This window comes from Geospiza fortis, unplaced genomic scaffold, assembly GCF_000277835.1.
Source record: "Geospiza fortis unplaced genomic scaffold, GeoFor_1.0 scaffold78, whole genome shotgun sequence".
NCBI lineage: Eukaryota > Metazoa > Chordata > Aves > Passeriformes > Thraupidae > Geospiza > Geospiza fortis.
The window spans coordinates 5,145,671-5,163,229 of NW_005054339.1; the positions used below are offsets into that span (position 1 = coordinate 5,145,671).

Genomic DNA, 17,559 nt, shown 5'->3' on the forward strand with positions numbered 1-17,559 from the left:
GGAGCGCCCGGAGGTGAGTGGGATGGAGAGGGGGGTGAGCCTGGGGACGAGGGGTGCCTCAGCTCCTTTGGGACACCAGGCGTTGGTTTACTGCCTTTTCTTGTTAATTCCTCACAAGAAATACTGTAGACCTAAATTTAAACTATTGCTGCTCTTCCGCGCAGTCAGTACTGTATTCATGTTTTCTGTGTTGCTTTCTCCTTATTTTTCCAATTGCAATGAACTGATAGCTTAAGGTCAGACTGCAGAGTTTGGATATTGTTTCATTTCTTACTATTTTAATTTTATAAGTTTGTCAAAATGCTTGGTACCTTTTCCCAGTCATTGTCTATTTGAGACCTTTGGCTAGATGTCTGTTATGTCTTAATTTGACACAAATAAAGCTCCTGAAGATTTTAGGAGATTTTTGTCAGTCTAGCTGTTGACAGAAAAAATTCAGAATTATATAATCGTACAGTAGACCTACCTGATATGTGACCCGAAGGTAAAGCTGTCTGTTGCCATTTAATGTCAGGTATCCTAATGTTTTCTTATTAAAATCACTGATTTCCTCTAAAAGAAAGAATTTTGTATTATGAAAGCTATGTATTACAGGGTACAGCTAATATTGCTAATGTATTTTTAAAATGTTTTTGCAAACTGGATTTATTCAATTTATAAATAAAGACCCCAAACCCTGCAGTTTAATCTGTTCTGCCCTGGCAAGTAAATTTAATACTTTACCAGGTCAGCTTGAAAAAAACAAGATGCTCTAGCCAGGAGAATACGTCTCCAAAGCATTAGCTAAATAAAGGTTAAAACCAACTTGTCTTGGTTGGATCATTTCTCTCTATATTTAGATTCTATTGAGGTAGCTTCCTTAAAGACCTGTCTCATTTCCCTGGAGTATTACCAGTGTCCTAAAACGCCCATTGCCCTTTTTTTTCCAAAGCCAGATTAACTGTTTTGCTGATATTAATAACAGAGAAAGGAGAGCAGCTATTTGCTTTTGTATGTTAGTGGGTGCTGGAGGTATAGTGGTCCATGATAGGTGACCACACACTCATTTCTATCTCACTTGTGGTAGTGTTTTGGGAACAATGTGCAGCTATCTTTCCATGTATCTGCAAATAATTTTTACTTCCGAATTAATAGAACTATACGGGGAAAAAAAATCAACCAAGACACACACATAATTTGACTGTTTGGAAAGGCATTGAAAATCATATCTAACATTTTTCAAAACATTGGGTAGAAGGTTTGAACTTGATGTAAAAATCAAATATTGCATTTCCTCCTCTTATTCCTTAGGATCTTTCTCGAGTTAAACAAATCTTGAATTGAGTCCTCAAGGAGCAAGTTTACCTCTTCTGAAATGAAAGGCCACTTGGCTAGGGCTATGCAGTAGATGTGCGCTGCAAGCACCCTGAAATAGAAATGTGTTGTCTTGAATAATGCTGCTTACAGTGTTCAAAAGGATGTACTTCTCAGTGGTTCCTGCACACTTCTCTGCATTTCCTTTTCCATCCTTTTTTGTAAATAATAATTGCTTGGCAAGTTCCACGTTTTGAAGTAAGTGTCAGTGACACAAATTGGACATATTACCTTCCAAGTCCCTGGATATGCTTGTCAGAATCTTTTCCAAAAGGCAGCTCATTATTTTGTTCATATCTCTGCATTCCTGTTACCTGGTGCAGGTAAGATGCATTCTGCTTCACTCATTTATGATCAAAACATTTACTTTTTAAACTTAGTACAGTAAAGACAAGTTTCCAGTATTGCAGCACGTGGAAGAGTTGGAACTGGAACTGCTCCACAGCCAGGACTGAGTACACATCATGACCTCTCCAAGTTTATAATGATGAAGTTTCCTGAGTCCAGAGGAGGTTTGAGAAGGCAGACCCGGGCACTGGTGCTTGAAGGTGTTCCTGCCTCCTCCTCTTTGCCTGTCTCAGGGTTTCTTTAGACATTTTGCTTGGTTACTGTAACATTAAGCACTGAACTTAAAATGAAGTAGTAATGGATCACAATGACTTAGTGTTTGTTTCTTTTCAGTGACCCATGGATGTATAGTCTCCACAATCAAACTGTTCCTTCCAGATGGAATGGAAGCTCGATTGCGATCAGAGTAAGAATATTGATTCACACGTACCAAAGTTCAGCTACTGTATGATGAGGATTTGATGGACATTATGTTTAAAATCATCATGGGAGCAGTTGGTTTGCCTGTAATCCTGCAAAGCGAGTAACTGAGTGCATGGTTCTTTTGCAGGCATTATGAGGAAAAAAAATCAATTTCCTTGTTGGGTTTAGTAATTAAGACAACTCTGAAGAATAAAAAGCTTCTCTAGAAGAAGAAAAAAATTCTTATGTAGTTGGGCTTTTCTGACTGTGGTTTACTCTACTGAAATGGGTATTAGAAACAGAAGAATATAGAGGAAAATAAAGCAAATAAGCAAATTCTCCTGACCTCATTCTTTATTAATGATTATTCTTTTGGCTCTTTAAGATGCACATAAACTCAACTAAAGTGAAGCTAACAGAAACTCAGATGAATATTGACAGCATTTTCTGTCTATATGCCCATTTTTGGGAAATCTTCCAGGAATAGTAGAAACCAAAAACTTTAACATTTTATGTGCACTGAGTGCTAATCACAAATGGCATAATTTTAGTCATCTTTCATTATCAAAAATTTTGTGGGGTTTATTGCTTATTTAAATATCCTTTTATCATTAGTATCCAGAAATGCTTGTGTGAAGCTTTAGGGTATCTTTGGTTGCTTGTGGGAAGATAAATAAAAGTAAATTACTATAGAAGATTTTCCATATAATTTCATGTTTAAATAAGAAATTGTAAAAATGTATGTTGTTATATTTTTAGTTTTGATGAAAATGTCCAAGTACAACATTTATTTATTTTGTGTCCACTCTTTTTTTATTTTTTAGTGTTATCCATGCACCATTACCAAGTCCTGTTGACAAGGTAATTCAGTAATTTGCTGGTTTATGCCTTATTCGCACACATGCTATTTTCAGACTTGTTGTAAAGATGAAGAAATAGTGAAATCTGTTCAGTAACATTTTGATATGTTTTCCACTGACTCTTTTTACCTCGTTTAATATTTTGAGTGACATTTAAGGTAGAGAAGAAATCCAGTATTACAGTGTATATTTGAAGGTAAGTTGACTTTTTACATTGTGGCACCTGAAACATGGCCTTGGAACACAACCATTGATGTTAAGATGGTTAATTTCAGGCACAGGTTGACAGACTAACATGTGTTGCATAATTTAATGCTTGATGTTCTGTAGGACCCAAGAGTAGCTCATGATTTGTGTTTGGATGAGGTCTGTTTTCTTTATATCATGTTTTTTATGGAGGAGAAGCTGTGCTGCACAGTCTGGAAAGCACTGTCCTGTTCCCAAGGAAGACTGAGACCAAACCTCTCTGCCTCTCCTGTAGAGCCAGAGTTGCTCACTGTAGAGTCATGGAGTCAGTATTGTAAAGTGTAATTCTTAAACTCAGCTTTGGTAATGTGGGGGACTTGTAGAAAAGCTGCTAATAGATATTCCCTTGAGAAGAGTGATCGGGAGTTGATTATTTCTCTAGCCTCTAAAAAGAAGGATTAACTCAAATATGTTCTAATCAGAGTTTTATGCATGAAGAACAAAATATCAAACAACTGTGGAAACTTACTTGTGAAGCCAGCAGCCTGAGGAGTTTATAGACTGTGTTTAAATTGAGATTTCAAAACAATATGTATGGCTTGAATTCAGGGCAAGGGGAGAAATCCTGGGACTGTAGGTATAACTGTGGGAAACAGTTAAAAATTATTTCAGTGTAGGAAGCCTATAAGAATTAGTAAATAAATTGGCTGAAATAAACCCTCAGAACAACCCCCCACTTCTCTCCAAGTGAAGAACAGTTTGTTATTATTCAAAGATAATACAGGTATTCCTTAATCCTGAAATAGATGCTTACAAAGGGAGACAATGGTGATAACTTGTAGGTCAGCGGGAAGTGTGCAGCCGTAATAGGTGTGGTGACATCGATCTGGAAGCCCACATTTTGTGTTTGTCACTGAGTTGAATGGCTTCAGCTTTGTGCCCCTTGTTTCTTTATTGTCAGTTGAGTCTCAACTGTACCGATAGCTTGGAACCCATTAGTGTCTTGGTGGTTCAAGAAGTTGTGCAGAAACACAGTGGGACCTAAGACCTGAGTTGGGAAGTTCTGTGATTAAAAAAAGCATAAATAATAACAGAACAAGAAATAAAGCAAAATGCTATTATTAGGTAATCTGAAGTTTACCTTTGTGACTAGATTTAAGTGAATTTTGCATTACTTGTGTTTAATGAAAAATCCAAAACCATTCTAATTCTTACTTGTCTTCTCTTTCAGGTTGCTGCTAACACTCCCAGTATGTATTCTCAGGAATTGTTTCAGCTTTCACAGTATCTACAAGTAAGTTTTCTTTTAAGGGCATTTATTTTGGCTGAATATTTTTGTTCAAAACACAGATCTTATCCTGTGGCTTGTATCTACTGGAAACTACAAAGGAAGGGACAGTGCTGGCAGCTCTTCTTCCTCACTGGCATCACCAACCTTTGTATGCCTGCTTCTGTGTCAGTTTAATAGGTGTGCTTTTCCCAAGATGTCACAGCACAAAAGAGTTAGAATGCAAAATGGTAGCACGTTAAACTGTGCTGATAGATAAAAGTAAACTCTTTAGAAAGGATGATAAAATCAGCTTTCTGGGAAAAAAATGAAAACTTTTTTGCTGATAAATTCTTTCCAGGTTTAACTGTGTATAAGTTCTACTGATTTGTTTTGCCTGGTTTATTTGATAATGGCAATTTTTATTTGTTCACATCAAGGCTTTTGAGATGGATGATACTATCTTTATATGTATTTGCTGACATAGCAGGAAGGAGCTCATGCAGATGCTCTTTCTTTGGAAGCCAAATACATATTCACTCACCAATCTGTTCTCTCTCCATATCCTGGAGTTAACGAAGATGCTCTTCTGTCTTCCTGTCATAAACCAAAAATCAAACAGAAATAGTAGTTCTTGCTTGGCATTTCTCTTTTGTGACCTCATTTGAGGATGAACAGCTCGTTGCATGGAAGCTGCCAAGCTGTCCTTTGGTGTCTGCAGTTTTGTTACTTAAATTATTGAGGAGATGAAGTATCTTTAAGTCTTGGGAAGAATAACAGTGTGTCCTCAGTATGTGCAACATAGCATGAAAAATGAATGGTTTAGGAACCTGAGGTTATAGGATGGCATTTTCTAATTAAACCAAATCAATTTGTGGATGGATATAATGGAATAGGTTTATGGTTTTGAACAAGTTGACAGTGTTTGCTATTCACATTTCCTTTTTTTGTTGTATTTTGGGATCTCTTCTGTTGCTTGATTTCCTGAGTTGTTCTAGCTGAACTGAGTGATGCCCTGCTCTCTTCACAGGAAGCCTTACATCGGGAACAAATGTTGGAACAGAAGCTGGCAACCCTTCAGCGACTACTTGCTGTCACACAAGAGGCTTCAGATACTAGTTGGCAGGTATCTGCTGGATCCTTTCCTTATGGACTCAACTGAGCACTGCCATATAAATTTTAGCTGTTAATGCAGGGAAAACACAGCAGAAATAATAAAAACTTTATGGTGGTTCTCTAATACTGCAAAAGACAGTGTTTAATGAATTAGTGGTTGTGTACCTTTGAAATAGCTATTAGCAGTAAGTACTCCAACAAAATTTAGATCTTTAAAGCAGAACTCTACTGGCACTACATTAAGCATGGGATAATTCTAAGGTGATACTTCTTTTCTTCTAGGCTTTAATAGATGAAGACAGGCTGCTATCAAGACTAGAGGTTATGGGAAATCAATTACAAGCTTGTTCAAAGGTAAGTAGTTCACTTGAAGTCAAATATTAGGAATGCTGAAAGGCAGCTCTTTTCAAGTGTTTTGGAAGTAGCTAGTTGTAGGAAAGCATTTGGAACATAAGCTTTCCAAAATGAGCCTATGCAGCTTTGATAATCTGAGTAGCACAAAAACTGTCCATCCGCTCTGTAATTCAAGGCATCTCAGTAAGTGGCTGTTGTTTCATTGCCCATGTCCTGTCTGATATTCAGAGTTACAAGTATATGCTGCCCTGATTATTGTTTAGGCCACCTATGTCTGCCTTGGATTTTAATTTTTATTTTATTTCTATTTCCTCTCAACTATCTACATTATAAAAACTTTCTCTGCAGGTCCTGTTTAAGGTCTTTCCTCTGGGACCTGGTTTGTCCAGTTCTGTGTCTCCTAGACTTGACATTGTCTTAGCAGTGCCCAAAAAAAGTGCAGTAATTCTCCTGGGATCAAAACTGACCACTGAATGTGTGCTGTCAAAAAATAACTTACTTATACTCAGTCATGTCAAGAATCTTTGATCACTGATTTGTAGGTAACATTTTCTCATCTATCAGAAATTGCTAAATGTTTTTTAATAGAACAGGCTTTATCACAATCTATTTAATGAGCAAAACAGTAATTATTCTATTCTTGAATTATTTTGCATGTGCAGAATCAAACAGAAGACAGTATACGAAAAGAGCTTATAGCATTACAGGAAGACAAACACAACTATGAGACAACAGCCAAAGAGTCCCTGAGGCGGGTCCTTCAGGAGAAAATTGAAGTGGTCAGAAAATTATCTGAAGTGGAGGTACTGAAGTTTCATGCCTGTTCTTCTGGAAGTGCTGAAATAGTTGTAACTACTGCTGTCTAGACCCCCACTTTGTTGCTGTGTTATGTCAGTATCTGTTGTACTCTGCACTTGCAGGATATTTGGTAGTATTGTTTATTTCTCCTATTGGACGGGACTAAGATTGTTAAACCATTAATGAGAAACTATTCTTTCAGCTCTTCCCTTTTCTCCCTGCTTTCAAAATTCATGATTCTGTCTTACAGAAGTTGCTATGTGTGGGACATACACAGGGGAAATGACATAGATGCTTTTAAAAAAATACTGTAAGACCTTGTTTAAACTGCAGCATTTATGGAAACATACAGTTAACCACTGTACAAAGTGTGCTTTAAAAGGAGCTTTTACAATGAGCTTTTACAGTCAAAGTGTTAGACACTCTTTTGAAGTAAGATTTTCTGCCTTATAATATCTCACATTATCCTCTTTTCCTTTATTTCCTTTTTCTTTATCATTATTTGATATATTCCCTTGGTGAAGAAGTCTCATAAGACTGGTTGGCATCCTGTGCATATATACTGCTTGGAAAAAATAGATCATCTGCAGTGTTTGGTAGTTTGTCTGTCTTTTGTTATTAATTGCATAATCATTCTGTGTTACAGCGGAGTTTAAGTAATACAGAGGATGAATGTACACACCTGAAAGAAATGAATGAGCGGACTCAGGAAGAATTAAGGGAATTAGCTAATAAGTACAATGGAGCTGTAAATGAAATTAAAGATCTTTCTGACAAGCTAAAGGTAATGACAGAATTTCATCTGACTTAGGATGGAATAAATGTGATAAATGGAACAAATAAATAGAGTTTAATTTCTAATGCAGCTAACAAAAAAGTTAAGAAACTTGTTAAACAACAGTTAGCAATAGAAAGATGCATATCACCTACATATTCTCTAGATTCAGTTTTAGTGTAATTGAAACTTTCATCAGTTAAGTAACTTCCTAGAAAGTTTCCCTCTTCATTCACTTTGAAAGGTACCATATTTTTGGGACTGAAATATAGTATAAAATTATGTGTAGTATAAAACTTTATATCCAACCGCTTTTATTTGGACTAATAATTTTCAAGCTAAACATCTGAAAGGTAAGAGGAATAAAAACTAGAATTAGAAATAAATTTGCATTTCATGTTGCCTCTTCGTGCAGTTACAACAAACATAACTAGTCCACCTTATTGTAATATGGCTTATCTTGCTATCAAGTTTAATATCAAACTAAATATCTACATCTATGAATGAAGTAAATTCATATTTAAGGTCCTTTTGCTGAAGAACAGAATAATCACTTTATGATAAAGCCTGTTCTCCAGGAGTCTCCAATCTAGTTAAGTAGGGGTTGTGGAGGAGGAAGGTAATGGTGTTATCTCTGGAGACCTGAGGCAGTTGTTGCATTTATATTGGATAAATACTGGAATTGGAACCTAGGTTTCTAGTTCAGTACCTCAGAGAAATTTTTCTTTCCAAATTCAAAGATTAAATTGCTATACTTACGGCAGCTGGTTTCCCAGTAATGGGATGATCACTGATGATGAGTATACCCAGAAGGATCAAACCTGAAATTTATTACCTTGTTTTGAGGGAGGAGGCAGTTTAAAACTTATATTCTTGAGATTCAGCAAGGAAAAAGATGTGGCTTGTAATCAAGGTGGTCTCTGCAGTGTACATTCAGTTCAGAAGGGTTCTTGGGTTTTGATTGAATTGAGATGCTGAAGACTTTGGCATTTCTTAGTTCTAAGGCCCTTTACTGTTGCTGTTAAATTTATGTTCCTCAATCAAAAAGTTGCTTCAGATATTTTGAGATTTTCTCGGTCTACTTGTAGTGAAATTTGTATAAATGTAGTAGATTTGATTTTTTTTCATTTTTTTAAATCTGATTAGCTAAGAAAGTCACTTATGTACATTTAGTCAAAAAACAAGATGATCTATCCTTCCACATGTTGATTTTGGTTTTTTTGGTGGATTTAAAAAATCTTTTTGAGCAGGTAGCAGAAGGAAGACAAGAAGAAATCCAACAAAAAGGACTGGCTGAGAAAAAGGAATTGCAGCATAAAATAGATGAAATGGAAGAAAGAGAGCAAGAGCTTCAAGCAAAAATAGAAGCTTTGCAGGCTGATAATGACTTCACCAATGAGCGGCTGACTGCTTTACAAGGTTAGTCAATAGTGGGGAAAAAACTTTGATTATTTGTTTTTCTTTTAATCTGTGAAATACCTTTTTCTTGGACTTCTGTTTACAGTACGGTTAGAACACCTGCAAGAGAAAACTCTTAAAGAACACAACAGCTTAGGTAGGTGTGATCAATTTCTTGTTTCAAGCTGGTTTCCGCGTTTGCTATTCCGTTACCTTTGTTACGATAATGTGGTAGTCTCGATGTCTGGCAGAAGAATTCCAATTCCCAGTTTCCCCAGTAGTGCCGAGTCCCAGTTTCCCCAGTAGGGAGCTCTCCTGGGCTGCTGGAGCCGTGTCAGGCAGGGCCGGCAGAGGGCGCTGCTGCTGCGGGCGTTCGCTCCGGCCCGGGGCTTGATTTAAAACACATTTTATAACACATTTTATATCACATGTAATAACACATTTTATATCCATCTGTACATACGTATATCTGTGTAATAGGCAATCATTCTTTGGCTTTAATAACCTCTTAGACGTTTGAACAAACAGCAGCATCATCTCTAGCAGGAAACACATCAAACTGCCTGGTTTGTCTGATTAGGTACTTGTGAGGAGGTGGTATGGAAAGCCAGGTACATTTCAAAATGCTGTGTTTATAAAGAAAGAAAGCCCAAAACATTTTTCTTGATTCCAAAAATAATGCCCTTTCTTAATCCTAGGCATACAAGTTGACGACTTCATACCTAAAATTAATGGGAGCACAGAGAAAGGTAGTGTATCTGAGGGCTACCTTTTGTCTTATGGTTGATGTTTGAAAATGAACAAATTCAAAATGTTCTCTGAAGTTTTGCTTGGATTTTTTCCTCTTTGGAAATGAATTTGTCTACTCCTGACCAGCTTTTTGGGTTTTTTTTTTGGGTATACTTCCAGTCACAGTGTTGTTAGAAAGTTCTGCAGGATACAACAAAACCATTTGGAGGCTGTCTCTTTTTGTTGGTTTGGTTTTTTTGTTTGTGATGGGCTGTCACTGGAATAAGGAGTCTACTGATTGAATGTTGTCAGGGTTGTGACACAAGAAAGTGGAGAACTCACTGATTGTTTTTCCTTTTTAATTTTCTCTTGCAAACACATACACATACAGTGTTTTTCTAGTGTAGTTGGATATGATAAATAAAGTCAGCAAAACCTATGTTTTATAACTTTAATATGAAAAATGTGAGTATATAAAATTTATAACAGTAAAAACTAACTTTTAAAAACTCCAGAAATACGTTTATGTGAAACAGGAATTCATACAGATTGAACTAAGTGATAGTTTTTTCAAGGCCAGTTAGTTAGAGCCAATTATTTTAGCTCATGTGTCTTAACATGCACAGAGTTTTTTGAGTGAAATTGTCCAATATCACATATATCAAAAAATATTCCAGTTATGATTCCAGTTTGGTTAATTGGCTGAGATATATTTGTCCTCTTATATCAATTTAATTTTTTTCCTTGATTATGTAGCTTGCTTCTACAGTCTGAGGGATGGTGGTAGCATTGGTTTGGAGGTTCAGGGACCTATATAGAGAACTCAGGGTTTTAACCAATATTCAGAGTGTTTAAGGACTCCTGTATTTGTATTTTTGAAACAGAATTTTAAAGCTCCATATACATGTATGTAAATTATGAGGTTCTAACTAGGGAGACCAATAGCAAAATCAAAAGTTAATCATGACATAACCTCCTTATTGGGAGCAGCAGTTAAACACCTACAGGAACTGCACCAAAGCCTCCCCTAAAGTTCCCCTAAAGAGTACTGGTTGCCCCTGAGTGCCTTGGCATTTTAGGCACTTAGCTCTGGGTGCATCCTGAGCTTAGCAAACAGGACATGCAATGTTTGTTCCCACTTCTCTACACTGCCATGAGATTTTATTTTTATATAGACTCATCCATCTTGCTGATGCCTGATTTTAGGTTGGTAATGTCTTAATATTTGATGGAATGCTTAAGAAATAGATCTGCTTTTCTCTTTTTTAAACTAGAGCTAATTTGACATATTTTGTAAAAGTTTTCGAACTCTAACTTCAAGTATAATTTATTTTACAGAGGAGTGATTTATGACATGATACTAGATTTGATTTTTTTAAAATAAACACTTTTTGTTTGTTTTAAAATTGTTGGCAGGAATGTCATGTGAGATTTTTAAATACTGATGCCTTTTACAAGTCCAGATTTTAAAATTGCCCATTTAAAAGTTGTGTGATTATAACAAATACCATTATATCATTGAAACTCACTTTTTTGGTCGAAGGTGAAGAAGCAATCCTTTTTGGACTTATTTTGGGTTGTACAAGAGTCATTGTCACCTGAATTGATGCATGACAAGATAGATTCCTCCATCCTATGAGTAACAGTGGAACTTGTACTTAAACCTGGAAGTTTTAGGAAGCTTTTTGCCTGGTTATTTTTCTTTGAGTACAGGCAACATATAACTGCTCATTCAAGTTCTCTTTCTGTGTGTTTATACAATCTATCACCTTTTTTGTCATGGACATACCATGCTCTTTCATTATTCTGTATTTTAGTGTAACTTTTCATTATTCTGTCAGTTATACATTTTCCTGCATCTCTGCCTTACCTGATCCATCCTGTTTCTCTGGCATTTTACAGCTTGCTGCCCTGTGTTCTCTTCATGACAGTCTATGATTTTTGCATCTTCCAGTCCCTTATGTATCCCTTGTATGACAGATGGGCAGTTATTTGCTCTGTCAGATTTTGGATTTTGTTCTCTTGAAAGCAGCAGGAAGCAGTTACTGCTGGGTTTTTTGAGGTTTTCTTTTGGTTTTGGTTTTTCTGTTTTGTAGGGGGTTTTGGAGATTTTCATCTGGGGGTTGTTTTGGTTTGGGTTTTTTTGGTTTTTTTTTTGCTATGTAGTTCTGCATTATTTTAGAAGAGCTAAGAATTTTGAGTTTATAATGCAGATTGAGCAACTTTGGGATATGAAGGAAGAAAACTGTAAAACCCATGTAAAATCAGTATGCTTTTAAAAATTCTTTTGTCTCTCTTTCTCTCAAAGTGTGTGCACAGGCACACTTCCTGGCCATGACTGGAATAATGGTTTACATCACTTATTTCGGTGGCTGTAGCAGTCAGGAGCTGTATTCAGAGCAGAGGAACTAAGAACTAGAGGAACTAAAGCCTCTCCAGAGGCTTTTAATAAAAAAAGTGTATTAGAGGATGATGGTTAGGCATTCATTTTCTCTCACTGGACATGCAGAAAAGAAGAACTTGTTGGTACAGCAAGCCCCTGATAAAAGTTGTGTAGAACTAAGTTGTTTCAAAAAATTGTATTTTTCTCAGTGTGTTGCACCACACCTGGCTTTCATTTTTAAATTTTGTGAGCCAAATATTGTATGAAGAAGATAAGAGAAATTTGTGTATAGTCACTTAGAGGACCAGATAAAAATGGAAAGAAAAAAAAAAGGAATTTTAAATGTGGAAAATAAATTTTACAGCCATGGTGCTGTTTTTTAAAAGTTCTGTCCTTGTGGGTTAAAAAGTTTATTTTTTAGACTAACTTTGAGATACAGTAAAGCTTAGCAGTTGAACTTCTGACATCAGAGCTAATGATTGAACAGTTTGGTTAGAACATAGCACATCCTGCAGGTTTGTACTGGTGCCAGCCTTTTCCCACTGCTGGACTCTTGGTCAAAGGATTTTGAGGTTCTTCAGAAAGGAAGTGTTTGCACCTTGAAGAGATGCAGGATTCTGATGGAGTTGGGGGCTGAGTAAGGACCTGAGAACAGAGCCCAGTTTTAGGAACTCTGCTGCAGAACTGTCTTTTCAAAGTGAAACTGTTTAAAAAGTATAGGCATGTATTCAACAACACTTTTAAAATAGAGGGTGTTGGATATGAAGAATCAACATGAAGACTAATGAAAAACCTTTAAAATACCCTTTTAAATATAATAAAAATGCTGAAGAATATAGGTTAAAAACATGTTTCTTTTGAAAATGCAGCTGAAATACTTTTCTTCTGATCAGTTTAAAAGAGTAATCTATTTCCTAGTATCACTCAGACATCATTTCAATTTCATGTCTTGTCTGCTTGCATATTAACTCAGATTTGATTCAAAAGTCCATCGTGAATACACTGACAAATATTGTTAATGTGCCTTTCAAAATTTTTGTTGCATCAATTTGAAAATGATAAGAAGATGTAAACTGAAGTGTTTCTTTCTCTACTAGAGCACTTTCTTTCAAAGAGTGGAGGGGACTGCACTTTTATTCATCAGTTCATAGAATGTCAGAGTGAGTACAAGAGTGTTCACATTTGCTTTAAAAACAACGGAAAACACATAAAAAGTGGATGAAACCAGAATTTGTCACTACTATTTAATATTTCTGTAGTAGCAGAAATTTTCTAAGCATAGAATTGTGGCATTGTGGTATTAAGCAGGGGTAATAGGATATCTTTGCTCTTGCAAAGTGATGGTCACATTCTCTTCTCAGTTCATCCATCATTGTGCCCTAACCAACAAAAGGGTGGTGATATTGCCACATGGTGTTTAAAACTGAGTGTAATTTTTCTCCTGTTACAAATTAAGTTGAAACCTGTCAGTTTAAGAAAACATCACAGGCAGCAAAGGACAGAGAATGAGGTGCCTTTTCACTTACCTGTAATTTATCTGATAATTAAAGGCCTTACACATTCTCCAGATTAGTTCTAACAAAAGAGCAGGAGGGAAAACAAGTCCGTATTTTGTAAGTGGAAATCTAAGAGACTGTTCTAAGAAAAACAGAAAATTGCATACCAGTCTTTAGAAAGATGTGCTTATCTGGAATGTGAAACGTGCTTTTCAAAGCAAATGCTTTTGAAAATGAGTAATGAAACAGCACTGTCTGGACATCTATAATTAAAGAAAAACTGAAGATATTTATACTTTTCGTCTACTGAAAGAAAAATATCATTAGAATGAAGAGAAGCAAAGTGCTATTAAACTTCAAGAAAACCTGGGATTTTTTTACTTTAGAGTTTATAGAAATTATGTACCTAAAATTGAGCAGAGAAGCATTTACAAGCAGAAATAAGACAGGATCATTTTTGACATTATGGCCATTGGACTCTTTCCTCTCAAATTTTCATGAGGAAGGGTAGCAACTTGTTTGATTTTACTGCTTGTGATCCAGATTGCAGTGCCATAAACCAAATTACATGATACTGCTAATGTTTGTCTAAGAACATTTAAACTTTATTTGAAAAATGTTTATTTGAAAAATAATTGACTGGTAGCTGTTTTCTATAAGGCTGCAGTTTAAAATTATTCTAAATTTTGCAAAGATCCTGTATGAATATTCTTTTTTCAGTATGTAAAAATGAAGTTAAATGCTTGTGTAAACATTTTTCTTGTCTAGAACATGAAGAGCACCCTGTGTAATGTTCAAACACAAATTGGTTGCCTGTTTTCATTGTTTGGATGTTAGCTTAGCCTATTTTGGCAAAATTAGGTTAGTATCACTTCTGCAAACTAAATGTGACCAGTCCTGTCATTACTGAGAAGGAAAAGTGTATCTAGTATCTAGTAAAATATTCTAAGATGTTAAAGAAGTACTGATAAGAGTAAAATTAAAATCAGTGGATTTATGCTTACCCATTCTCAAGACTTTGAAAGCTACAGTGAAAAAACTGCCAGGCCTCAACTCCTTCATTTTTCAAGGAATTAATAGAGTTCAAAAGAGCTCAGGATTTTGCATTTTTTATGACAGTCTACGTTTTTACTCTCACATCAAGAAAAATTCCAAATCATTGACTCTTGTATTTCTTCTTGGACTGAAAGTTTGCCTTTTCCACATTCAAATATGTTTAGTCAGGCCTCACAATATCATGAGGTCAAAAACTGCAAACTGTAGGATCTGTTCTTTGCCTTTTGTATGTAAATGCTGCCCTTCAGTCCTACTCCTGTTCTTTGCTCTGTGTAGCATCAAGAGTTGGGGACTCCTGGGGAGAAAAATCACAGTTCCAGAGATTGTCAGGAAATCAAGTTTTAAGGCACACAGCAAATAGTGTAGAACAATATCATACAGAATGGCAATACAGAGCAAGAATATGTAGCTCGTCATGGGGTAGTATGTTGGGGTTTTGCCCAGAGGCTTAAGTACTGAGAGGGGAGCAGGCTTATTACTTAAACAATAATTATCTAATAAAAATTCCAGAAACCAGATGGTTTGTAAAATCCAGCTTCTGTAGATTTTTAAAGGTATTATGTAATCAGTTTTATTTTTCAAGCACAATGCTCTCACAATACCATCCAGTAACGTGTCCTGACCTCTGACATCTGTGGAGTGTTATGAAATCTGGCTCTGAATGATCTGGGAAGTCTCTTACTTTCTGATCATTACATCCAGTTCACTTGTTGCTCATTCCATAGCTTTTTTTTAATAACCACTGGTCAAAATCAGTGATATCAAGAGCAGAAGTCATGGTGCTTCTTTTTGATCGGTCCATGATATGCATTATTAGCAAAAATGTGATGATGTATAGACCAAAGTGAGATTTGTTGCCCTGCTAATTTCCTGTCTTTCACTCCAGTCTAACCCTTCTTTCTTTGTGTCCTTTTTTTCCCCCCTTACTTTGTGATTTTTGCATTTGATTTTAAATGCAAGTCAACTTCCTTCTTTTCACCAAGCTGATTTTTGCAGATTTATTAATAGTAGTTTTTGGATGGATTGAATGAATTGAATTATTTTTAACTTTTCCTTTGACCTGCAGGTGACTAAGTTAAAGCTGCTTAGTATCACTTTTTTCAGATGGTTGGAAATTTGTGCATTGAGGGACAGGTTTTTTTATTGGTTTTCAAACCTGGCCTTCAAAGATGATGCCAAGATATAAATGTAGAGGGGCCATGTTAGTTAAGTGATAATTGTAATGTTAACAGATCTTAGTTATTATATTGCACATGGTGATAGGCAACCTAAATCTAAAACTGAGTTCTTAAATTGAAAAGGTAGGTAATGCCTAAAAACCTTAAGGAAATCTGGCTTTAGGCTGCAAAATAAAATATGGATTATCTTAAAGGCTAACTGAAAGCTTAACTTCACAGCAGATTGTGTCAGTAAAAACATTACTATTAACTAACATTACATAAATCTACCTCTCTGCTTTCTGCTAAGTAGGTACTAGATAGCATGAAAGCTAAAGTTCTTTTGTGCCAGAAATTCAAGCTAAGATCCTTACTCTAATTTATATTTTGGCAGCCAAGATTGCATGTCTTGATTCAGGGAAAACACTAATTGATTTAAAAACAAACTAGGTTTATGAAGTTTTCTGAAATAGTAAAGTTTAAAAATGCAGAGATTTGAAAGAGCTGTTTTAAAGAAGATATCTCTATCTTTTTTCCCCCTCATTGTTGTCTAGATTCTACCATTTTTAGTGACTAGGGTGGTAACAGTGAAAGATGAGGTTCTATGGAGTTTGGTAATACCAACATCCAATTTTCTGTTTTATCTAAAATACCATATCTGTCATATCTAAATACCAGCATGCTGAATTAATCTGGTTTGTTTTTTTTTTTTTTGGCTTATGCCATGTATTAATGGTAGCATTCCCGAAACACAGAGATTGTTCACTTGTTCTGAAAGTGAGGAGAGGTGTCAGTCACCAAGTGCAAAACCCTGGCTGTGCCAGCTTTGGGGCAGGCTGGGCAGAGCCTCATGTGCTGCTGCTCAAGGTCTTGGCTGCAGAAACAGTACCAAGGATGTACCTTTTGTACAAATGGTCAAATCAGTAGTGGACTCTAGAGAACAATAAGCCACCATGGAAATGGGGAAAAAAAAGCCAAAAAAACCCCATGCCTGCAGTTTCTTTTAGCCATGGAAACAGAGTGTAAAGAACTGCTGCAAGAGTTTCAGTTTGGAAAATACTTGTGTCAAGAAGGGTAGTTTGTTTTGTATTGCAATTATTCAGGGTTTAACAGTTACTGAATTGTGAAAGCTAAAGGATGCATCAATCCATAATGCTAAATTTTCCTCTGTAAGCTGATTACAGAAGCCTATTTTAAGCTAGCAGTCTAGCATGGTTGAGCTGTTACTCCTTCAGCTCAGTTGAAAGCTGCTTGTTTTTGCATTCAGCTGTTTTATTCAGATCTACAGGGAGAATTCCCCAGCTTTTTTCTTGCTGCCTTCCCTTCCACCCCTCTTCCAGCCACAGCTCAGTCCTGGAATAATCATATATGAAGACTTTTGTTTAGATTTATTTTATTTTAAAATGGAAGAAGACTCATGGTATCACTTGAACTCCTGACTTTTGTGGCTGCCAGTAACTTGATTCCCTAGTGCTGTCCTCTGTCTAGGCAGTCATTCTCACCAGCTCTGAGGAACTTGAGGCTGTTCTGAACTTGGATGATGAGTGATCTCCTACAGTTGCTTGAGAGCTTAAGCCAATCCTGAAAATCCAGTGTGCTGTCCATGTGTTTCTGAAGCAGTGTTAGTAAAATGTTACATTAATGCAGAATAATATTTGTAGATAAAAGTAGGTAAAGGGGACATCTCTTTTCCACTGGCTTATCTGTCTGTGTGGGAGAGGGCAGAGTACAGGACAACCTTTTGGCCATGAAAACCCTTCTTCAGACTTCAGGGCTTTTTGTCTGAAAGTTTGTCTACCATCTAGGTTTGTAAAAGATCTTTCCTCCCAGATCTTGTCCTGCATCTGTCGTTAGATTGTCATAGTAGCAGCAACATGCCAT

General features: G+C 36.2%; 1 protein-coding gene across 12 annotated transcripts in view; it reads left to right on the plus strand.

Annotated features, from left to right (window-relative positions):
- The window catches only part of SLMAP (sarcolemma associated protein), a 78,497-nt gene that overhangs the window by 35,044 nt on the left and 25,894 nt on the right, over positions 1–17,559 (plus strand). For 4 of the 12 annotated variants that reach the window (XM_031058143.1, XM_031058144.1, XM_031058148.1 and 1 more), the window contains exons 3-13: positions 2,035–2,107; positions 2,928–2,964; positions 4,381–4,443; positions 5,447–5,542; positions 5,815–5,886; positions 6,549–6,689; positions 7,331–7,468; positions 8,710–8,878; positions 8,964–9,014; positions 9,556–9,606; positions 13,067–13,129. In XM_031058143.1, coding sequence (XP_030914003.1) covers positions 2,035–2,107; positions 2,928–2,964; positions 4,381–4,443; positions 5,447–5,542; positions 5,815–5,886; positions 6,549–6,689; positions 7,331–7,468; positions 8,710–8,878; positions 8,964–9,014; positions 9,556–9,606; positions 13,067–13,129 — 954 coding nt within the window. The remainder of the gene's footprint in view (positions 1–2,034; positions 2,108–2,927; positions 2,965–4,380; positions 4,444–5,446; positions 5,543–5,814; positions 5,887–6,548; positions 6,690–7,330; positions 7,469–8,709; positions 8,879–8,963; positions 9,015–9,555; positions 9,607–13,066; positions 13,130–17,559) is intronic. The other 8 variants (XM_005422448.3, XM_005422450.3, XM_031058147.1 and 5 more) reach the window with 3 other exon arrangements.